Source organism: Ranitomeya imitator, chromosome 3, assembly GCF_032444005.1.
Source record: "Ranitomeya imitator isolate aRanImi1 chromosome 3, aRanImi1.pri, whole genome shotgun sequence".
NCBI classification, from domain to species: domain Eukaryota; kingdom Metazoa; phylum Chordata; class Amphibia; order Anura; family Dendrobatidae; genus Ranitomeya; species Ranitomeya imitator.
Genome location: NC_091284.1, coordinates 579,024,914 through 579,049,378, shown reverse-complemented (window position 1 = coordinate 579,049,378; position 24,465 = coordinate 579,024,914). Strand labels below are relative to the sequence as shown.

At 43.6% G+C, this 24,465-nt stretch overlaps 1 protein-coding gene across 11 annotated transcripts in view; it reads right to left on the bottom strand.

Moving 5' to 3' along the window:
* DOCK9 (dedicator of cytokinesis 9) overlaps positions 1-24,465 on the bottom strand; it is a 350,201-nt gene that overhangs the window by 132,208 nt on the left and 193,528 nt on the right. For all 11 annotated transcript variants that reach the window (XM_069757992.1, XM_069757993.1, XM_069757997.1 and 8 more), the window contains exon 10: positions 1,245-1,319. In XM_069757992.1, coding sequence (XP_069614093.1) covers positions 1,245-1,319 — 75 coding nt within the window. The remainder of the gene's footprint in view (positions 1-1,244; positions 1,320-24,465) is intronic.

The following is a 24,465-nucleotide window of genomic DNA, read 5'->3' as shown; positions in this document are numbered from 1 at the left end:
ATGGAGCCATGCATATCAGGATGGGGGTGTGGGCCCATCATAACAGGATAAGGATTGGGCCATGGATACCAGGACCGGGATGGGGGCCAATCAAACCAGGTTAAGGAGGAGGCCCTGCATACCAGGATAGGGAAAAGGACAATCATTCCTGCCAGGATAGGAATGAGAGGGCCATGCCTACCAGGCTACAGATAAGGGGGGCATGCATACCAGGCTAGGGATGAGGAGGCATGCATGCCAGGATGGGGATGAGGGCCATGCATACCAGGATAGGGATAAGGGGGGCATGCATACCAGGATGGGGATGAGGGGACCATATATACCAGGATAGGGGATAAGTACAGAATTGACCATATTTTTTGCTTCAATTTTTTTTCCACTAATTTCTTACAGTCCGAAAAATACGGTATATATTGTAGCAGAGTCATGTAAGAAGGGATTACATCCTAGCACTGCAGGTCTTGATTATTTTCACTTAACTTGCTTTGACTAAGAACAAGGGCTTGTGTTCACTAGGTGTGTGTCAGTCTGCTGGATAAAGCAGAGTTGAGTGAGCTGCTGGTGAGTGACCAGCTAAAATGTAAGCTGTAGCTGGGAGAGTGACAAGCCAGGGTCTCTCTCTGAATTGACACAGCATGTATCAGCTAGGAAAGCTGAGCAGTCTATGTGTTGGAGCTGCAGAGAACCTTGTGGAAGCTGAAGCCTGTTCACTGTGCATAAAGCTGAACACTTCTGTTTGGCACTGGATGCTGCCGAAGCGCAAGATGAAGGGGATACCGAGACATAGTAGGACCATGCCTCTTAAGTGTAAAAGTTTGAACGGTTGAAAGGACTATAATCTGGTCGGGTGAGCCCGCACCTACATTTGTGCCTGCTACATGAACTGTTGTGATACTTTTGTTCCCAGAAGAGGCAGTCTTTAGTTTTGAATAACTTTGGAGGTTTTTCAAAGCAACAAAACTTCACCTGCTACGACCAAACCCCATTGCCTGTGCGAACGCTACCTAATAACTACCTGAATGAGAGAATCCATACAATATATATAGGATATAAAAGTTGCCAATACTTCTAGTATTAGTCTTCACCCATGTGGACATTTTGAGCAAAATCACATCCAAGATTTAGAAGTCAAAAGCAAATGTAAATCAGCAATGCATGTTTACTTACCAACCAGAACTGGCAAAGCCTAGTATATGAGCATGTATTTGCTAAACAAAGGGTAAACTTTGGGCATATGGTATTACCTGTGTATCTGTATCCAAGGCAAAAAGCTTCACTCTGCTTTCATTTTTCAATTTGGCTTCTGTTTCTCTTCCACTCTGGAACAATAAATATGTAAGCACACAGTAATAATAATAATAATAATAATAATACTGTAATTACAAAAAATAATATATTTTAAAAAAAGATTTAAAAGATAGAAAAATATTGTTTTAAGGATGACTTCACACACCTGACATTCATGGTCCGAGTGTGGACCGCTATGTGCAAATGGCCACGAATCTCCTGACCAGAATTCCACAGCATGGGAAGCTGCAGCCTGTTCTAACAATAAGGGCTTGTTTCCATTTGCGAGAAACACGTCAGTCTCGCATGTGAAAACCAAGCTCTGGCGCCGGCACTCCAGAGCGGAGCGTGCAGCTCCATGTGTTGCAACGCGGCCGCACGCTCCGCTCTGGAGTGCCGGCGCCAGAGCTTGGTTTTCACATGCGAGACACGGACGTGTTTCTCGCAAATGGAAACAAGCCCTAAGGTTCATACACAGACTGTGAATGTTGAAAGCGTGAAGCTGGCCATAATATATATTTGTTCCATGCATTTTACTAATCAGAATTATCATATGCACCTTTAAAAACCATTCTGAATTCTATAGACATGTTTGGCATCAGATTACACAGATTATGCAGTCAATAAGATTTATTTCTGCAGCGATCAAACATCCATTGTGTTGCCTAAATCAAGAGTCAAAATCGCTTCTGGGCACGGCTGAACCTTATTTGTGTGGTTAGCAGATAACTGCCTTTTAGGAGCTGTTCATCTGACAGAATCTGCCAATGAATCATTCTTCAACATGATCATCAGGCCCAAGAGAAACTTTTGTGGGTCAGTGGTTAATGATGCAGAGCCAAATGCCCACAGTGATCGCATACAATCTATTGGGCCTGAATTACGTACTGACTACAAAAATGAAAACAATACTAGATAAATAATTTGAGGGCACCGTCTGCCCCACATGAAATTTTATAAAGATACCTAAAGACCAGGTAAGGCTAGTATCGCGTCTGAAGGCAGACCAACCCAACATAGGCCAAGGCTACATTCACACGTTGCGTTTTTGATGCGTTTTTTCTGCAGGCAGTAAAGAAGAAGCAACATCAAAAAAGCAGGTACACAGAACCCTAAAGAGATAGAAGAGATAGAAGCCACAGCAAGCCAAGCCCAAGGCGTACTAGAGGAATAATAAGGGTTAGGACAATCGGATCAGTACTGTGATTTAACCCGGTAACCTGCATATTACATACAAGTCTACGGAACAATGAAGACTGTATGGTTTTACAAAACAGCATTAAACAGTATTGTTAGGATTGGCAGGGGGAAATATAAAGATAATTAAGATCATATCTAACAATTAATTAGATCATTTTCATTCTGCAATTCATTAAGCCTTCCGACAATGGTCAGGTTTGCCAGGCAATAATAGAACAAATTTCTTGTGTGTACAGAAGTATTCAGTATAGTGTTTTTAATTTTGTACAATTAACACACAGTCATGCCACAGTGGAAACGTTTGCTTCATTCCAGATGTGAAAGTTGTGTCCAAACCAAAGTCGATGACTGCAGAGCTGCAATTCCAGTATTAGCTTAACCACAATGGCAATCTGTGAACCTTTCAACTAAGCTTTTTCATAGGGAAGTGGTGCAGAATTGTGAGTCAGCTAAAGCACATGAGCAAAACTGGCTAAATAATCATTTTGTGCATGTAAGCACTGAAGAAAGGTAAAGTTGGTCACAGAGGTGAAGAACAACCCGCTGATCTGGGAGATTATTCACTTCCTTGGTTTCAATAGAATTAGTTGATCTTGTACTTTTTTCTTTAATAGTAGATTGTTCACCAGACTTCACAATAGTAACTGAGTATGTTGAATATGTGTTTAAGCCTGAGGTGGCTGGTATACTTACTTCAAAACAGCACACAAGAATGGATGTCATATCCTTAAGGAAAGTTTTCCCTGGTTGATATTAAAGGTGTTGTCCACTACTTTTATATTGATGACCTATGCTTAAAATAGATAACATCATATCGCTGTGGGTGCGACACTTGGTACCCGTACTAATCAGCTGCTATCAGCTCTTGCCATGGCTGAATGTAATCAGAATATGGAGCAGAACAGAACAGCTCTATACATTATTAAATGGCCACGCTGAATTGTGCATTCAGTCTCCATCCAATCTGACCGACAGCTGCGGCCTGCACTGAGAGGTGTGAGATCTCAGCAGTAGGAGGGACACTGAGGAGATGTCACTTACGCTGGATGAGCAGAGGTTGAGGCAAACTTTCAAAAAGGATTATACAGCCATTCTGGATTTAATTTTCAAAGTAAATACAGAACTCTTATAAGATGTAACAGATCTATTTAATAATGTACAGCGGGTGAAACACGTCACCAATTTTCTAACTAAACATATTTCTAAAGGTGCAATTGACATAAAATAATCACCACATGTTGGTGACAACTCATCCAATCCACACGGGCAAATTAATCAAACCACAGATGTTCAAAAATTAAGTTATGTGTAATAATGATAAATGGCACAGGGAAAAAGTTTTGAACAAGCTTACTGAAATGTAATACTTTGTACAAAAGCACTGGTCGGTGATGACAGCTTCGATACAACCCCACCTGTATGGAGAAACTAGTTTCATGTGTGGCACCCCAGAGTCCGGTTGCCACAGTGACATTGCCTCCCTCTGAGGGGTGATGTCATGCCTGGAGGCAGGAAGAGGTCCACACGCTGGGTAATAGATCGTATGCATCACAATTCCTGCTCAAAGCCAGAAGGGAGAGCTCTAGACCTGACTTCAGGGGAGCTGTTCTCTCTGGTCAGGAGGAGGAGTCAGTTAAGTTTGTTGGGCAGTTGGTCTGGGGAGAGGGAAGGGACAGGAGTGGTGTCAAGGGCTCTGGGGAATTGAAGCTGTGTCAGAGCTGACCCCGAAGCGGAGCGCTGAAAAAGAGGACACCAGAGTCCTTCACTGTGGGGTGCTGTACGCCCCGACAGCCAAATCTGGAGGGCAGAGGACTGCAAGCTCCCTGGCAACACTGAACACCCAGAGGCACCACAGCAGACCAAGAGCCCAGGGCTGACAGTGAAAAAGCAGTGCCCGTGATAGGCTCACGCTCTCTGCCATACAGGTTAAAACCAACATGCTGGAGAGAACCGCAGCTTACCTACAGGTAGCAGGGACCCGAAAAGAGAGCGCAGCAGGAAAGTCCCCAACTCCACCAGGCAGGGTGGACCCCCTGATTGCCTCCAGGCTAGCCAGACATCTTCTGTCATCTGTAACTGGTACCCCAGATTGCATTTTCATCTACCAAGAAGTAAAAGGTACAGAAAACTGCACTTCTCTGTGTCCCTTATTCTCTGCACCCCAACGTTCACCACCACCTGAACAGCCAAAAATATAATTGCCCTGGGGCCCCGCTCTACCCGCGTCACCATCAGCCCCCAGTGGAACTGAACCGCAGTGTCGGGCACCCATTGCCGAACACCAAGGGTGGCGTCACGACTCAATACCATATAACTATCCCTCATTTTACAACACGGCCAGGGCCGCGGAGGCAGATCATGGCCCCGTGACCTCCTCCAAAGAACTGTCCGGCCCAGTTCTGAGTACCCCCGGCCCTGACGGGCGTGTCAAATGCATTGCTCAGGTGTGATTCTGACCCATTCTTCCACACAAACACTCTGAAACCAATTGAGAGTTTCCTTGGCTGTATGTTTGGGATCATTGTCTTGCTGAAATGTCCAAACTCGTTTCATCTTTATCATCCTGGTAGATGGCAACAGATTTATAACAAGAATGTCTTGGTACATTTGTCTATTGATCCTTCCTTTTATTATATGAAGTTTGCCAGTGCCGTATGCTGGAAAACAGGCCCACAACACCATGATCTTCCCACCTCCAAACTTCAACGTTGGTAAAATGTTTTTCGGGCGATATGCAGTGCTTTTGACCTCAAAACATGGTGTGTATTACGGCGTTCAATGAGTTCAATTTTGGTCTTATCTGACCAGACTATATTCTCCCAGTGTTTTACGCTTGAACATGGTTTTATTTTTCAGCAATGGAGTCTTGCGTGATGAGCATGCATACAGGCCATGGAGGTTGAGTACATAACTTATGGTTTTCTTTGAAACAATTATACCTGCTGATTCCAGGACTTTATGTAGCTCTTTACATGTGGTCCTTGGCTCTTAGACAACGCTTCTGATAATTCTTTTCACTCCTCTGTCTGAAATCTTGTGAGGAGCACCTGGTTGTGACCGATTTATGGTGAAATTATCGTATATACTCGAGTATAAGCTGACCCGAATATAAGCCGACCCCCCTAATTTTGCCACAAAAAACTGGGAAAACTTATTGACTCGAGTATAAGCCTAGGGTGGAAAATGCAGCAGCTACCGGTAAATTTCAAAAATAAAAATAGATGCTCCATACCGTTCATTATGGCCCCTGTTGTGAATTCTGTGGCTGAGTTCACTTCTGTGGTCACAAGTGGTATTGCAGTCGCTGGGCTTCCTCCCTCAGGTGTTTTGGTGAGCTCGTTGGCTGCCTTGCTATTTAGCTCCACCTGAGTCTGTCTTCCTTGCTCCTTGTCAATGTTCCAGTGTTGGATCTGAGCTACTGCATCTTTCCTTGGGCCTGCTGCTCTGCTAGATAAGTGCTTCTAGTTTGTTTTCTGTTTTTTCTGTCCAGCTTGCTATTAACTTTTGCTGGAAGCTCTGAGAAGCAAAGGGGTGCACCGCCGTGCTGTTAGTTCGGCACGGTGGGTCTTTTTGCCCCTTTGCGTGGTTTTCGTTTTAGGGTTTTTTGTAGACTGCATAGTTCTCTTTGCTATCCTCGCTCTGTCTAGAATATCGGGCCTCACTTTGCTGAATCTATTTCATTCCTACGTTTGTCTTTTCATCTTGCTAACAGTCATTATATGTGGGGGGCTGCCTATTCCTTTGGGGTATTTCTCTGAGGTAAGTCAGGCTTGTATTTCTATCTTCAGGCTAGTCAGCTCCTCAGGCAGTGCCGAGTTGCATAGGTAGTGATAGGGCAATCCACTGCTGCTTATAGTTGTGTGAGGATAGATCAGGTACTGCAGTCTACAGAGATTCCACGTCTCAGAGCTCGTCCTATTGTTTTTGGTTATTGCCAGATCTCTGTATGTGCGCTGATTACTGCACGCTGTGTTGCCTGATTGCCAGCCATAACAGTACAAGGAGCCCCACCAATGATTCCCAATAGAGGGAAAAAAGAAATCCTGACATCATTTTTTTTTCTTAGCTCTGTCTTCAGTCTTTTTTTCCCCCTAGACATTAGAGTGCTTCAGGACACAGCTGTGGACATGGATATTCAGGCTCTGTGCTCCTCAATGGATAATCTCGTTGTAAATGTACAAAAGATTCAAGATACTATTGATCAGAAATCGATGCTAGAACCAAGAATTCCGATTCCTGATTTGTTTTTTGGTGACAGAACTAAGTTCCTGAGCTTCAGAAATAATTGTAAGCTATTTTTGGCCTTGAAACCTCATTCTTCTGGTAATCCTATTCAACAGGTTTTGATTATTATTTCTTTTTTGCGCGGCGACCCACAGGACTGGGCGTTTTCTCTTGCACCAGGAGATTCTGCATTGAGTAATGTTGATGCATTTTTTCAGGCGCTGGGATTGCTTTACGATGAGCCTAATTCAGTGGATCAGGCTGAGAAAAATCTGCTGGCTTTATGCCAGGGTCAGGATGATGTAGAAGTATATTGTCAGAAATTTAGGAAGTGGTCAGTACTCACTCTGTGGAATGAATCTGCACTAGCGGCTTTGTTCAGAAAGGGTCTCTCTGAAGCTCTTAAGGATGTAATGGTGGGATTCCCTATGCCTGCTGGTTTGAATGAGTCTATGTCCTTGGCCATTCAGATCGGTCGTCGCTTGCGCGAGCGTAAATCTGTGCACCATCTGGCGGTATTGTCTGAGAGTAAACCTGAGCCTATGCAGTGCGACAGGACTATGACTAAAGTAGAACGGCAAGAACACAGGCGTCTGAACAGACTGTGTTTCTATTGTGGTGATTCTACTCATGCTATTTCTAATTGTCCTAAACGCACTAGGCGGTTCGATAGCTCTGCCGTTATTGGTACTGTACAGTCCAAATTCCTTTTGTCCATTACCTTAATGTGCTCTTTGTCATCGTATTCTGTCATGGCGTTTGTGGATTCAGGCGCTGCCCTGAATCTGATGGATTTGGATTATGCTAAACGTTGTGGATTTTTCTTGGAGCCTTTGCGGTGTCCTATTCCGTTGAGAGGAATTGATGCTACACCTTTGGCCAAGAATAAGCCTCAGTACTGGGCCCAGCTGACCATGTGCATGGCTCCTGCACATCAGGAAGTTATTCGCTTTCTGGTACTGCATAATTTGCATGATGTGGTCGTGTTGGGGTTGCCATGGCTACAAACCCATAATCCAGTATTGGATTGGAACTCTATGTCGGTAACCAGCTGGGGTTGTCAGGGAGTACATGGTGATGTTCCATTTTTGTCTATTTCGTCATCCATTCCTTCTGACATCCCAGAGTTCTTGTCGGACTTTCAGGATGTATTTGAAGAGTCCAAGTCTGATGCCCTACCTCCGCATAGGAATTGTGATTGTGCTATCGATTTGATTCCTGGTAGTAAATTCCCTAAGGGTCGTTTATTTAATTTGTCTGTACCTGAACACACCGCTATGCGCAGTTATGTGAAGGAGTCCCTGGAGAAGGGACATATTCGCCCATCGTCGTCACCATTGGGAGCAGGGTTCTTTTTTGTAGCCAAGAAGGATGGTTCGCTGAGACCGTGTATTGATTACCGCCTTCTTAATAAGATCACTGTTAAGTTTCAGTATCCCTTGCCATTGATTTCTGACTTGTTTGCTCGGATTAAGGGGGCTAGTTGGTTTACTAAGATTGATCTTCGTGGTGCGTATAATCTGGTGAGAATCAGGCAGGGAGATGAATGGAAAACGGCATTTAATACGCCCGAGGGTCATTTTGAGTATCTGGTGATGCCGTTCGGACTTGCCAATGCTCCATCTGTTTTTCAGTCTTTTATGCATGACATTTTCCGTGAGTATCTGGATAAATTCTTGATTGTTTACTTGGATGACATTTTGATCTTCTCAGATGATTGGGAGTCTCATGTGAAGCAAGTCAGAATGGTTTTCCAGGTACTGCGTGCTAATTCCTTGTTCGTGAAGGGATCAAAGTGTCTCTTCGGTGTGCAGAAAGTTTCATTTTTGGGGTTCATCTTTTCCCCTTCTACTATCGAGATGGATCCGGTTAAGGTTCAGGCCATCCAGGATTGGACTCAGCCGACATCTCTAAAAAGTCTGCAGAAATTCCTGGGCTTTGCTAATTTTTATCGTCGCTTCATCTGTAATTTTTCTAGCATTGCCAGACCATTGACCGATTTGACCAAGAAGGGTGCTGATTTGGTTAATTGGTCTTCTGCTGCCGTGGAAGCTTTTCAGGAGTTGAAGCGTCGTTTTTGCTGTGCCCCTGTGTTGTGTCAACCTGATGTTTCTCTTCCGTTCCAGGTCGAGGTTGATGCTTCTGAGATTGGTGCAGGGGCGGTTTTGTCACAGAGAGGTTCTGGTTGCTCAGTGTTCAAACCATGTGCTTTCTTTTCCAGGAAATTTTCTGCTGCTGAGCGTAATTATGATGTGGGCAACCGAGAGTTGCTGGCCATGAAGTGGGCATTCGAGGAGTGGCGTCATTGGCTTGAGGGTGCTAAGCATCGCGTGGTGGTTTTGACTGATCATAAGAACCTTACTTATCTTGAGTCTGCCAAGCGCTTGAATCCTAGACAGGCCCGTTGGTCGTTATTTTTTGCTCGTTTTGATTTTGTGATTTCATACCTTCCGGGCTCTAAAAATGTGAAGGCGGATGCTCTGTCTAGGAGTTTTGTGCCCGACTCTCCGGGGTTATCTGAGCCGGCGAGTATCCTCAAGGAAGGAGTCATTGTGTCTGCCATCTCCCCTGATTTGCGGAGAGTGTTGCAGAAATTTCAGGCTAATAAACCTGATCGTTGTCCGGCCGAGAAACTGTTCGTCCCTGATAGGTGGACTAGTAAAGTTATCTCTGAACTTCATTGTTCGGTGCTGGCCGGTCATCCAGGAATCTTTGGTACCAGGGAGTTGGTTGCTAGATCCTTCTGGTGGCCATCTCTGTCACGGGATGTGCGTGCTTTTGTGCAGTCCTGTGGAATTTGTGCTAGGGCTAAGCCCTGCTGTTCACGTGCCAGTGGGTTGCTTTTGCCCTTGCCGGTCCCGAAGAGGCATTGGACACATATTTCGATGGATTTCATTTCTGACCTTCCCGTTTCTCAAAAAATGTCGGTCATTTGGGTGGTCTGTGATCGCTTTTCTAAAATGGTCCATCTGGTGCCCTTGGTTAAATTGCCTTCCTCCTCTGATTTGGTGCCTTTGTTCTTCCAGCATGTGGTTCGTTTACATGGCATTCCTGAGAATATTGTTTCTGACAGAGGTTCCCAGTTTGTCTCGAGGTTCTGGCGAGCCTTTTGTGGTAGGATGGGCATTGACCTATCTTTCTCCTCGGCCTTCCATCCTCAGACTAATGGCCAGACCGAACGAACCAATCAGACCTTGGAAACATATCTGAGATGTTTTGTTTCCGCTGACCAGGATGATTGGGTGTCATTTTTGCCGTTGGCTGAGTTCGCCCTTAATAATCGGGCCAGCTCGGCTACCTTGGTCTCTCCATTTTTCTGCAATTCTGGGTTCCATCCTCGTTTCTCTTCAGGACAGGTTGAGTCTTCGGACTGTCCTGGTGTGGATTCTGTGGTGGACAGGTTGCAGCAGATCTGGACTCAGGTAGTGGACAATTTGACCTTGTCCCAGGAGAAGGCTCAGCTTTTCGCTAATCGCAGACGCCGTGTGGGACCCCGACTTCGTGTTGGGGATCTGGTTTGGTTATCTTCTCGTCATATTCCTATGAAGGTTTCCTCTCCTAAATTTAAACCTCGTTTTATTGGTCCGTATAGGATTTCTGAGATTCTCAATCCGGTGTCTTTTCGTCTGACCCTCCCAGACTCCTTTTCCATACATAATGTATTCCATAGGTCGTTGTTGAGGAGATACGTGGCACCTATGGTTCCATCTGTGGAGCCTCCTGCCCCTGTTTTGGTGGAGGGGGAATTGGAGTATATTGTGGAGAAGATTTTGGATTCTCGTGTCTCTAGACGGAAACTCCAGTATCTGGTCAAATGGAAGGGTTATGCTCAGGAAGATAATTCCTGGGTTTTTGCCTCTGATGTCCATGCCCCAGATCTTGTTCGTGCCTTTCATGTGGCTCATCCTGGTCGGCCTGGGGGTTCTGGTGAGGGTTCGGTGACCCCTCCTCAAGGGGGGGGTACTGTTGTGAATTCTGTGGCTGAGTTCACTTCTGTGGTCACAAGTGGTATTGCAGTCGCTGGGCTTCCTCCCTCAGGTGTTTTGGTGAGCTCGTTGGCTGCCTTGCTATTTAGCTCCACCTGAGTCTGTCTTCCTTGCTCCTTGTCAATGTTCCAGTGTTGGATCTGAGCTACTGCATCTTTCCTTGGGCCTGCTGCTCTGCTAGATAAGTGCTTCTAGTTTGTTTTCTGTTTTTTCTGTCCAGCTTGCTATTAACTTTTGCTGGAAGCTCTGAGAAGCAAAGGGGTGCACCGCCGTGCTGTTAGTTCGGCACGGTGGGTCTTTTTGCCCCTTTGCGTGGTTTTCGTTTTAGGGTTTTTTGTAGACTGCATAGTTCTCTTTGCTATCCTCGCTCTGTCTAGAATATCGGGCCTCACTTTGCTGAATCTATTTCATTCCTACGTTTGTCTTTTCATCTTGCTAACAGTCATTATATGTGGGGGGCTGCCTATTCCTTTGGGGTATTTCTCTGAGGTAAGTCAGGCTTGTATTTCTATCTTCAGGCTAGTCAGCTCCTCAGGCAGTGCCGAGTTGCATAGGTAGTGATAGGGCAATCCACTGCTGCTTATAGTTGTGTGAGGATAGATCAGGTACTGCAGTCTACAGAGATTCCACGTCTCAGAGCTCGTCCTATTGTTTTTGGTTATTGCCAGATCTCTGTATGTGCGCTGATTACTGCACGCTGTGTTGCCTGATTGCCAGCCATAACAGGCCCCATAGCTGTGCCATATAGTGCTCTGCACCGTTCATTATTGCCCCATAGATGTACCATAGAAAGCTGTGCCATATAGTGCTCTGCACCGTTCATTATTGCCCCATAGCTGTGCCATATAGTGCTCTGCACCATTCATTATTGCCCCATAGCTGTGCCATATAGTGCTCTGCACCGTTCATTATTGCCCCATAGCTGTGCCATATAGTGCTCTGCACCATTCATTATTGCCCCATAGATGTACCATAGAAAGCTGTGCCATTGCTGCTGCTGCTGCAATTAAAAAAAATAAAAAATGCCGTACTCACCTCTCTTGCTTGCAGCTCCTCAGCGTCCCGTCCCGGCGTCTCTCCGCACTAACTGTTCAGGCAGAGGGCGGCACGCACACTATACGTCATTGCGCCCTCTGACCTGAACAGTCACTGCAAGAGGACGCGAAGACAGAGCGGCGCCCGGCATGTGGAACGCGGACAGGTGAATATGTAATACTTACCTGCTCCTGGCGTCCCGCTCCTTCCCCCGGACAGCTGGTCTTCGGTGCCGCAGCCTCTTCCTCTATCAGCGGTCACCGTTACCGCTCATTAGAGAAATGAATATGCGGCTCCACCCCTATGGGAGTGGAGTCCATATTCATTACTTTAATGAGCGGTCCCACGTGACCGCTGAACAGGGGAAGAGCTGCAGCACCCGGAGACCGTGGGACTGCAGGGACAGCGCCAGGAGCCCCGGAAGCAGGTAAGTATGCCTCAGCGCCCTCTCCCCCTCACCCGCCGACCGTGACTCGAGTATAAGCCGAGAGGGGCACTTTCAGCCCAAAAATTTGGGCTGAAAATCTCGGCTTATATTCGAGTATATACGGTTTGTTCTTTCCCCTTCTGGATTAAGGCCCTAATGGTGATCACTGGAACCGTCAGTAGTTTAGAAATTCTTCTGTAACCAATGCCATCAGTAAGTTTTGCAACAATAAGGTTGTGAATATCTTGAGACTGCTCAGTGGTTTTACTCATCATTAGGTGTTTCTTGTGTGCACCTTGGTAATGAGACACCTTTTTATAGGCCATCAGTTAAACCAGCTATTGTTTTTCCCTAAGTGGCAGGATTGGTCTAATTGCTTATAGATTTCAGATGGTGTCATGACTTTCCATGGCTTTTTGCACCTATCTTTCTTCATGTGTTCAATACTTTTTCCCTGGGTCATTTCTCATTATTACACATAACTTAATTTATAGACATCTATTGTTTGATTTATTTACTTGTGTGGATTAGACCGGTTGTTACCGACATCTGGTGAGAATTTTATGTCAATAGCATATTTAGAAATATATTTACTTACAAAATTGGTAATGTGTTCAATACTTATTTCACTCGCTGTATGCGGTTTGCATAGTGAAATCCGATGAGGGATTCACTTTAAAATGTAACCAAACAAGACGTTAAAGGGACTCCGTCAGAACAGAATGAGTGTTCAAAAAGGCGCTCGGTGCTCCATGGCGGGGCTTATCATATAAATACATAGTCCCACCTGCTTACCATCTTCCTCCACGTTTCTCTAGCTATAGGAAGCCAGAGCTGTCAATCAAAGAGGGGGCTGGAGATAGATGGAAAACAAGCAGGTGAGAAAGTGTATATAAATGTACAGTACAGACCAAAAGTTTGGACACACCTTCTCATTTAAAGATTTTTCTGTATTTTCATGACTATGAAAATTGTATATTAACACTGAAGGCATCAAAACTATGAATTAACACATGTGGAATTATATACTTAACAAAAAAGTGTGAAAAAACTGAAAACATGTCTTATATTCTAGGGTCTTCAAAGAAGCCACCTTTTGCTTTGATGACTGCTTTGCACACTCTTGGCACTCTCTTGATGAGTTTCAAGAGGTAGTCACGGGAATGGTCTTACAACAATCTTGAAGGAGTTCCCAGAGATGCTTAGCACTTGTTGGCCCTTTTGCCTTCACTCTGCGGTCCAGCTCTCCCCAAACCATCTCGATTGGGTTCAGGTCTGGAGACTGTGGAGGTCAGGTCATCTGGCGTATCACCCCATAACTCTCCTTCTTGGTCAAATAGCCCTTACACAGCCTGGAGGTGTGGTGGGGTCATTGTCCTGTTGAAAAATAAATGATGGTCCAACTAAACGCAAACCGGATGGAATAGTATGCCGCTGCAAGATGCTGTGGTAGCCATGCTGGTTCAGTATGCCTTCAATTTTGAATAAATCCCCAACAGTGTAACCAGCAAAGCACCCCCACACCATCACACCTCCTCCTTCATGCTTCACGGTGGGAACCAGGCATGTAGAGTCCATCCGTTCACCTTTTCTGCATCGCACAAAGACACAGTGGCTGGAACCAAAGATCTCAAATTTGGACTCATCAGACGAAAGCACAGATTTCCACTGGTCTAATGTCCATTCCTTGTGTTCTTTAGCCCAAACAAGTCTCTTCTGCTTGTTGCCTGACCTTAGCAGTGGTTTCCTAGCAGCTATTTTACCAAGAAGGCCTGCTGCACAAAATCTCCTTTTAACAGTTGTTGTAGAGATGTGTCTGCTGCTAGAACTCTGTGTGGCATTGACCTGGTCTCTAATCTGAGCTGCTGTTAACCTGCGATTTCTGAGGCTGGTGACTTGGATAAACTTATCCTCAGAAGCAGAGGTGACTATTGGTCTTCCTTTCCTGGGGCGGTCCTCATTTGAGCCAGTTTCTTTGTAGCGCTTGATGGTTTTTGCCACTGCACTTGGGGACACTTTCAAAGTTTGCCCATATTTTCGGACTGACTGACCTTCATTTCTTAAAGTAATGATGGCCACTGGTTTTTCTTGACTTTGCTGCTTTTTTCTTGCCATAATACAAATAGTCTAATCAGTAGGACTATCAGCTGTGTATCCACCAGACTTCTGCACAACACAACTGATGGTCCCAACCCCATTTATAAGGCAAGAAATCCCACTTAATAAACCTGACAGGGCACTCCTGTGAATTGAAAACCATTCCCGGTGACTACCTTTTGAAGCTCATCAAGACAATGCCAAAAGTGTGCAAAGCAGTCATCAAAGCAAAAGGTGACTACTTTGAAGATCCTAGAATATAAGACATAATATCAGTTGTTTCACACTTTTTTTGTAAAGTATATAACTCCACATGTGTTAATTCATAGTTTTGAGGCCTTCAGTGTGAATGTACTATTTTCATAGTCATGAAAATACAGAAAAATCTTTAAATGAGAAGGTGTGTCCAAACTTTAGGTCTGTACTGTATGTCCCAGCCATGAAGACCCAAGTGGCAGGACTTCGTTTGAACAGTAATCCTGTGCTGACAAAGTCCCTTTAAACAGTAATTTTTTTTATAGTACTTGGCCAAAAATTACTAATTCCAACTAACATTCAGGAATCAGAAAATATTACATTTTGAATGTTTATTGTTATATAAGATGAAGTCTTCAAGGCAGAATTCTCAAGATAACTATACTTTACATTACAACTTTAATATAACGTCTGACAAAATCTGACTGGAGTTAAGCCCTTTAATTTGTGGAATTAAACAGATTCAATATTTTGTATTTGGTTTGTACTCGGTCTCCTATTTTTTATTGGGTTTTTCAGGGAATTTGAATAGAGAATTACACCAATGAAATCCCACAGCATCATGACTGTGTCTATTCCTGCTGCCCGAGGGGCTTTCCGTCTGACTGAAAATCTTTCCGCTCTGTTTTATCAGTCATCACAGTGACAATCTCTCGTCTTCATGTTTCAACACAACAGAGATATTCATCTTAGACCGTGCCTCTACATCTACAATGTTTTGTCTAAACCCATAGAACTGTCCTGCTTGCTTTACTTCATTACCGTATTCTCCTCAGTAATGTTATAGAAGGGCTTCTGCTCGGCAGACAAGCCGAAATATCTCTTAAAGCAACCGGTCATGTGAAAAAACACTATTAACCTGCAGATTAACCCCATTATTTGTGGGTTAATAGCGTTCTCATATCGTGTAGCTGCTGCACTGGCTGTTGGCAGTCTCGGGATTTCAGTCATAGGGGTGCAAACGGCGTGACTTCAGTGACCGCTCAGTACAGCGTGAGAGGCTATAACCAGACCTCGGCACTGACTGACAGCCAGCTCAACAGAGCATCAGTGCTACACAAAGTTAATTTCTGGCGTCAGAATGCTGTTATTCTGCAGATCAACCCCATATCTGTAGGTTAATAGCATTTTTTTTCACATGGCAGGTTCCCTTGTATGCCAGCCCATAACTGGGATAACTTTTTGGAGGCGGAGCACGCCTGTTGTAAATTGTACCAAATTCAGTAAGAGGCATGTACCTCTTAATGAACTGAACGCATCTAACGTGAATGCGCTCTTCATTAAGACACCAGTCTTAATGAATCGAGGCCTATTTATATCCAATGGAGCCAAGGCTTTCCCCATTTGCTTCAATGGTCCAATAAATAAAGATTTATAGACTTCCAACTAGAGACATAGAAGGACAAATCAGGTACATCTGGTATTTCAAGCAAACCAAAACAAATTACCTCTTTCAATTGTACCTTGTATTGTGTGATGTGAATTTAGGACAATGTTTTAAGAAGATTTAGAGCAAGTCATGGACATAAATTCCCAATCAACTAAAAATCGGCTACCCGGTCATCTAACGGATTGCGATTTATCAGGCCAGGTCATCTTTTCATTGGTCCATAGCCATGTTCTGATACTCACATGATTATGGTAGGGTTTTCAGTGGTAGGTAGCATGGGCGCTTTAACCAGCTTCTATATACCGTATATACTCGAGTATAAGCTGAGATTTTCAGCCCAAATTTTTGGGCTAAAAGTGCCCCTCTTGGCTTATACTCGAGTCACGGTCGGCGGCAGGGTCGGCGGGTGAGGGGGAGAGGGCGCTGAGGCATACTTACCTGCTTCCGGGGCTCCTGGCGCTGTCCCTGCAGTCCCACGGTCTCCGGGTGCTGCAGCTCTTCCCGTGTTCAGTGGTCACGTGGGACCGCTCATTAAAGTAATGAATATGGACTCCACTCCCATAGGGGTGGAGCCGCATATTCATTTCTCTAATGAGCGGTAACGGTGACCGCTGATAGAGGAAGAGGCTGCGGCACCGAAGACCAGCTGTCCAGGGGAAGGAGCGGGACGCCGGGAGCAGGTAAGTATTACATATTCACCTGTCCACGTTCCACACGCCGAGCGCCGCTCTGTCTTCGCGTCCTCTTGCAGTGACTGTTCAGATCAGAGGGCACAATGACGTATAGTGTGCGCGCCACCCTCTGCCTGAACAGTCAGTGCGGAGACACGCCGGGACAGGACGCTGAGGAGCTGCAAGCAAGAGAGGCGAGTATGGCATTTTTTTTTTTTTATTGCAGCAGCAGCAGCAATGGCACAGCTTTCTATGGTACATCTATGGGGCAATAATAGATTACTTTAGTATAAGTCTGTATTTTTGTAAAAAAAATGTAAGAGGTTAAAGTACTAATATTTGAAAAAGAAATTCTATAAGTATAATGATATTGTATACGTTAGTATATTTATATAGATCGTATAATTGTAAAATTCCTTCAGTTTTGTCAATCTGTATGTAGATTACTTTAGTATAAGTCACATATTGTCACAGTTATGTATTACTTATTATTTTTTATGTCCATTCACATTCTTGTTCATGTATACACGTCATAGATCCTTTAAAAGGAAATGACGTGCAGTAATCTAGCACCCGGACCCGTCGAAGCACCTCTGTGTGCGAAACGGCCGTCGTCCACACTCCTATACCACACCCTCCTGTGTACCTGATGTCCTGACGGATGCTTTTCTTTAAGTGTCTCCAATAAAATTCACGATTTATACTGCCAGATTGGGGTGAGTGCCGCATATTTTTCTGCTTTGGCAATAATGAACTGTGCAGAGCACTATATGGCACAGCTATGGGGCAATAATGAACGGTGCAGAGCACTATATGGCACAGCTATGGGGCAATAATGAATGGTGCAGAGCACTATATGGCACAGCTATGGGGCAATAATGAACGGTGCAGAGCACTATATGGCACAGCTATGGGGCAATAATGAACAGTGCAGAGCACTATATGGCACAGCTATGGGGCAATAATGAACGGTGCAGAGCACTATATGGCACAGCTATGGGGCAATAATGAACGGTGCAGAGCACTATATGGCACAGCTTTCTAAGGTACATCTATGGGGCAATAATGAACGATGCAGAGCACTATATGGCACAGCTATGTGGCCATAATGAACGGTGCAGAGCACTATATGGCACAGCTTTCTATGGTACATCTATGGGGCCATAATGAACGGTATGGAGCATCTATTTTCATTTTTGAAATTCACCGGTAGCTGCTGCATTTTCCACCCTAGGCTTATACTCGAGTCAATAAGTTTTCACAGTTTTTTTGTGGCAAAATTAGGGGGGTCGGCTTATACTCGGGTCGGCTTATACTCGAGTATATACGGTATACAGTCCCACATTGTGCTTTCTGACATTATTGACATAGGCATAACCAACAGGTTCAGAGATTTGGACTACAGTAGATCTTCTGTGGTATCTGACTAGACGGGCCAGATCTTGCTCTTTACCAGCATTAATAAGCTTTGTTCACCCATGACTATTCCTCAGTTCACCGGTTGTCATTCTTTGAACCAGTTTTGGTAGCCAATAACCAGATCATGCCAGGTACACTCCACAGGAAGAAGAATAGATAAAGCTTAGCCTTAAAACCCAAAATGTGTAAAGATTTTTTTTTTTTTTAAACGTGCACATTCTGCCAATTTTTTTTTTTTGATCCTTTATGATTAAAAGCAAAGTTTTAACTACTTTCCTAAAATATCCCATCCCATGACAGGTTCCATTGTAACAAGATAATAAACATTACTCCCTTCATCTGTCGAGAGTGATCGGTGTACATGTACATGCATATTCTTCTCTCTTCCATACCACATATATTTTTATACAATGTGACAATGCATGTGAGGTTCAGAGATCCACACTTATCAATGGATGTGGCAATCAGAAATGAAAACATCAATTGTTCACATTGCTGGCTGTGAACAAGAATTTATTTTCCAAAGTGCCTTTGTAAAATCAACAGTTTTATGTATAGAAGGGATTGAAAACATTTTAAAGAATATGTGGTCCTGACTAAATACACACACATAATCTAATTCAGCCCTAAGCCCAGAAGCTTGATTCTTGTAATGTTACTTCCTCAGCTACCTAATGCTTACCGTCGCTATAAAAAAAGTCTACAACAAAAATACTCCCACAGAAAAAGGTCTCTGTGGCCTTCACTAAGCGTCTCAATAATATCTGAGATAAAAAGTCAACAGCAGGCATTCTTCAAAAAAATAGTTGGCACGGCTTCTAAGCATTGTCAGTGGGAAGCTTATCAAGGAAATTCAGGCATTTCACTTTTTTCATTTTCAAAGTCGAAATTTACCAGGGCCATTTCCATCACATCTTAAAGGAAGGATTTCACAATATTCCGCGCACGGCACTCAATGTACTTTATAATACGTAACAAATGAAAATGATTATGTTCCCTTAACATATAAAAAGCTAAGAATATACAGGTCCTTCTCAAAAAATTAGCATATAGTGTTAAATTTAATTATTTACCATAATGTAATGATTACAATTAAACTTTCATATATTATAGATTCATTATCCACCAACTGAAATTTGTCAGGTCTTTTATTGTTTTAATACTGATGATTTTGGCATACAACTCCTGATAACCCAAAAAACCTGTCTCAATAAATTAGCATATCAAGAAAAGGTTCTCTAAACGACCTATTACCCTAATCTTCTGAATCAACTAATTAACTCTAAACACATGCAAAAGATACCTGAGGCTTTTATAAACTCCCTGCCTGGTTCATTACTCAAAACCCCCATCATGGGTAAGACTAGCGACCTGACAGATGTCAAGAAGGCCATCATTGACACCCTCAAGCAAGAGGGTAAGACCCAGAAAGAAATTTCTCAACAAATAGGCTGTTCCCAGAGTGCTGTATCAAGGCACCTCAATGGTAAGTCTGTTGGAAGGAAACAATGTGGCAGAAAACGCTGTACAACGAGAAGAGGAGACCGGACCCTGAGGAAGATTGTGGAGAAGGACCGATTCCAGACCTTGGGGAACCTGAGGAAGCAGTGGACTGAGTCTGGTGTGGAAACATCCAGAGCCACCGTGCACAGGCGTGTGCAGGAAATGGGCTACAGGTGCCGCATTCCCCAGGTAAAGCCACTTTTGAGCTACAGAGAAGCAGCACTGGACTGTTGCTAAGTGGTCCCAAGTACTTTTTTCTGATGAAAGCAAATTTTGCATGTCATTCGGAAATCAAGGTGCCAGAGTCTGGAGGAAGACTGGGGAGAAGGAAATGCCAAAATGCCTGAAGTCCAGTGTCAAGTACCCACAGTCAGTGATGGTGTGGGGTGCCATGTCAGCTGCTGGTGTTGGTCCACTGTGTTTCATCAAGGGCAGGGTCAATGCAGCTAGCTATCAGGAGATTTTGGAGCACTTCATGCTTCCATCGGCTGAAATGCTTTATGGAGATGAAGATTTCATTTTTCAGCACGACCTGGCACCTGCTCACAGTGCCAAAACCACTGGTAAATGGTTTACTGACCATGGTATTACTGTGCTCAATTGGCCTGCCAACTCTCCTGACCTGAACCCCATAGAGAATCTGTGGGATATTGTGAAGAGAAAGTTGAGAGACGCAAGACCCAACACTCTGGATGAGCTTAAGGCCGCTATTGAAGCATCCTGGGCCTCCATAACATCTCAGCAGTGTCACAGGCTGATTGCCTCCATGCCACGCCGCATTGAAGCAGTCATTTCTGCCAAAGGATTCCCGACCAAGTATTGAGTGCATAACTGAACATTATTATTTGTTGGTTTTTTTGTTTGTTATTAAAAAACACTTTTATTTGATTGGATGGGTGAAATATGCTAATTTATTGAGACAGGTTTTTTGGGTTATCAGGAGTTGTATGCCAAAATCATCAGTATTAAAACAATAAAAGACCTGACAAATTTCAGTTGGTGGATAATGAATCTATAATATATGAAAGTTTAATTGTAATCATTACATTATGCTAAATAATGAAATTTAACACTATATGCTAATTTTTTGAGAAGGACCTGTATATATATATATATACGGTATATATGCAACAAGTCTTTACAACTGAAGCCCATAGTAAAAGATTCAAGGACGTAGCATTAAATTACGACTTAATTAAACCCATTCCAATATTTGGCGCCTACCTTCCCTTTTTTCAAAAGTCAAATGTTTTATCGTAATTTTTCTGTTGACATGGTCACATAAGGACTTGTTTCTTCAAGATGAATTGTACAAATTACCTTACAAAGTGATTCTAATGGTCAGTATGATCACAGGACTACCACATTTGTACAGTGTTTTGTTTTCTTTTATTAAAGTGGTGAAAGAAAAAAATTCTGAGATTTGTAAATAAAAATGATAATTTTATTTGGGTCTGTATTTCCTGAGACCTTAAGTCAATCAAGCTGTATGAGGGTTTGTTTTTTGCAAGAAGTGCTGTAGTTTTTACTGGTAGTATTTCGGTGTACATACAAAGTTTTGATCAATTTTTATGACATTTTTTGGCAGAAGACTCGTGACTTAAAAATCGAAGTTCTGTCATCTTATTTTATATTGCTTTACGGAATGGGTTCCTACAAGTGGCTCATTGGACCATGATGTGAGGCTCATGGCTTTCTGCCAGGTTAGAGCATTGGAATCAGCTAAAGCAATTACCGTAGTTCTCAAAAGCAGGTCTCAAGATGGTGAAAAGCAGATCTGCATGCACATGTAGTGGCATTGAAGGTGGAGAGATGTATTACATATGGTACCCTGGAGATAGGACAACACTGCCAGTCAGAGGAGGTACTGGAAGATGGAGGTCATAGTGTGGTGGGAGAGTGCTATAGAAGATTATTGAAGGTAGGTAAGGTAGCAACCTCTAGATGAATGTATATAGCCTCAGTGTGACTTCTGTGGGGAAGCTTTGACTGTCATCTTACCGATAATAGAGGTTCTGGGTGTCACTACTGTTGGGGGAGGGGAGGTGGGAGCAGGATGTCCCTACTCAGGCAGTACAGAACTGGTTGTGAGCAACAACCTACTCTCAGAGCTGAAAGTGGCTTTCAGGCTATGAGCCCACGTTCAGGATTTTTCCTGGTTTTTTTTTTTGCATTTTTTCGGCGGTTTTCCGCTGCAAAAATGCTTACATTAAGCATCCCATCATTTTAATGCATTACGCAATTTTTGTGCCCATGCTGCATTTTTCCCCGCAATAAAACGCATCGCGGAATAAAACGCAGCATTTTTAATTAATTTTGAGGAAAATCTGTGGATTTGCCGCTATATTATTGTATTGGGAAACGCAAAAAATCTGCAAAAAAAATGCAATAAAAACGCGAGTGGATTTCCTGCGAAAGAAGTCCGGATTTGCTCAGGAAAATTCTGCAAACATTCCTGAACGTGTGCACATAGCCTCAAAATAACAAAGGTTGGGGGACACTTCTTTATGGAATTTAATGCATGGATTTATTTTATATTTTGATACGTCAGGACTTTTGCAGAAGTCTCCAGGCTTATTTTAATTTCTTCTTTTTTTTTTAACCCCTTCCCGACATGCGCCGTACTAGTACTGCTCTGCGGGAACTGAGTTCCCGCAAACCGCAGTACTAGTACGGTGGCACGATTGCGCTGTCTCACGGTGAGCACCGTGGCGATCGCGTGCGGGTGTCAGCTGTATGTGACAACTGACACTCCGCAGCAATGCCCACAATCGGCGCTAGTGGGCATTTAACCCCTCTGATGCCGCTGTCAGTAGTGACAGCGACATAGAGGGGCATCGCGCAGGGACGGAGGCTCCCTGCGCTCTCCCACCGGAACAACGCAATGCGATCGCGTTGTTCCGGTGTTCTGGAAGGAGTCTCCGGATCCAAAATGGCCGCGGGGCTCCTTCCGGGTCCTTCGCTGAGGTGGCTTGCCGGCCCCTGCTGAGAGCAGGCGCCGGAAAGCCTCCTGCACTGCCTGGCAGATCGACACAGTGCTATGCAAAATCTCAGATGAGCGTTCTGATGTAACATAGTGATGTCCCACCCTGGGACAATGTTATAAAGTAAAAAAAATAAAATAAAATGTTTAAAAAAAAAATCCCCAAATAAAGAAAAAAATAAATATTTTCCAATAAATCTATTTATTTATGTAAATAAAAAAAAATCACCGCATCCGTAACGACCCGCTCTATAAAACTCTCCCACTGGTTAACCCCTTCAGTGAACACCGCAAAAAAAATTAATAAAAAATGATGCAAAAAACAATGCTTTAGCATCATGCTGCCGAACAAAAAGAGCAATAAAATGTGATCAAAAAGACAGATATAAATAAACATGGTATCGCTGAAAACGTCATCTTGCCCTGCAAAAAAAGCCGCCATACAGCGTCATCAGCAGAAAAATAAAAGTTATAGCTCTCAAAACAAAGCGATGCAAAAACAATTATTCTTTATATAAAATAGTTTTGTGTTAAAGCGCCAAAACATAAAAAAATGATATAAATGAGGTATCGCTATAATCGTACTAGCCCAAAGAATAAAGCTGCTTTATCAATTTTACCAAACGTGGAACGGTATAAACGCCCCCCCTAAAAGAAGTTCATGAATAGCTGGTTTTCGTTCATTCTGTCTCCCAAAAATCAGACTAAAAAGTGATCAAAAAATGTCATGTGCCCGAAAATGGTACCAATAAAAACATCAACTCGTCCCACAACAAAAAGACCTCACATGACTCTGTGGGCCAAAATATGGATAAATTACAGCTCTCAAAATGTGGTGATGCAAAAAACTATTTTTTGCAATAAAAAGCGTCTCTTAGCGTGTGACAGCTGCCAAACAAAAACCCGCTATAGAAACCCGCTATAAACAGTAAATCAAACCCCCCTTTATCACTCCCTTAGTTAGGGAAAAATAATAAAATTGAAAAAATTTATTTATTTCCATTTTCCCATTAGGGTTAGGGTTGGGGCTAAAGTTAGGGCTAGGGTTGGGGCTAAACTTAGCGTTGGAGCTAAACTTAGGGTTTGGATTAGGTTTACGGTTGGGGTTAGGGTTGGATTAGGGGTGTGTCAGGGTTAGGGGTGTGGTTAGGGTTATGGTTGAGAATAGGAATGGTATTAGGGTTAGGGGTGTGTTGGGGTTAGGAGTGTGGTCAGGGTTATGGTTTGGATTAGGGTTAGGGGTGTGTTCGGGTTAGGGGTGTGTTCAGGTTAGGGGTGTGGTTAGGGTTATGGTTGGGATTAGGCTTAGGGGTGCGTTAGGGTGAGGGTTTTAGTTACAATTGGGGGGGTTTCCACTGTTTTGGCACACCAGGGGCTCTCCAAACGTGACATGGCGTCCGATCTCAATTCCAGCCAATTCTGGTTTGAAAAAGTAAAATGGTGCTCCTTCCCTTCCGAGCTCTGCTGTGCGCCCAAACAGTGGTTCCCCACCACATATGAGGTATCACCGAACTCAGGACAAATTGGACAACAACTTCTGGAGTCCAATTTCTCCTGTTACCCTTGTGAAAATAAAAATTTGGGGACTAAAATATAATTTTCGTGGAAAAAAATTTATTTTTTTATTTTCACGGCTCTGCATTATAAACTTTAGCAAAACAATTGGGGGTTGAAAGTGCTCACCACACATCTAGATAAGTTCCTTAGGGGGTCTTCTTTCCAAAATGGGGTCACTTGTTGGGGGTTCCACTGTTTAGGCACATCAGGGGCTCTCCAAACGCGACATGGATTCCGATCTCAATTCCAGCCAATTTTGTATTGAAACGGCACTCCTTCCCTTCCAAGCTCTGCCATGCGCCGAAACAGTGGTTTTACCCCCATATATGGGGTATCAGCGTACTCAGGACAAATTGATCAACAACTTTTGAGGTCCAATTTGTCCTGTTACCCTTAGGAAAATAAAAAATTTAGGGCGAAAAGATAATTTG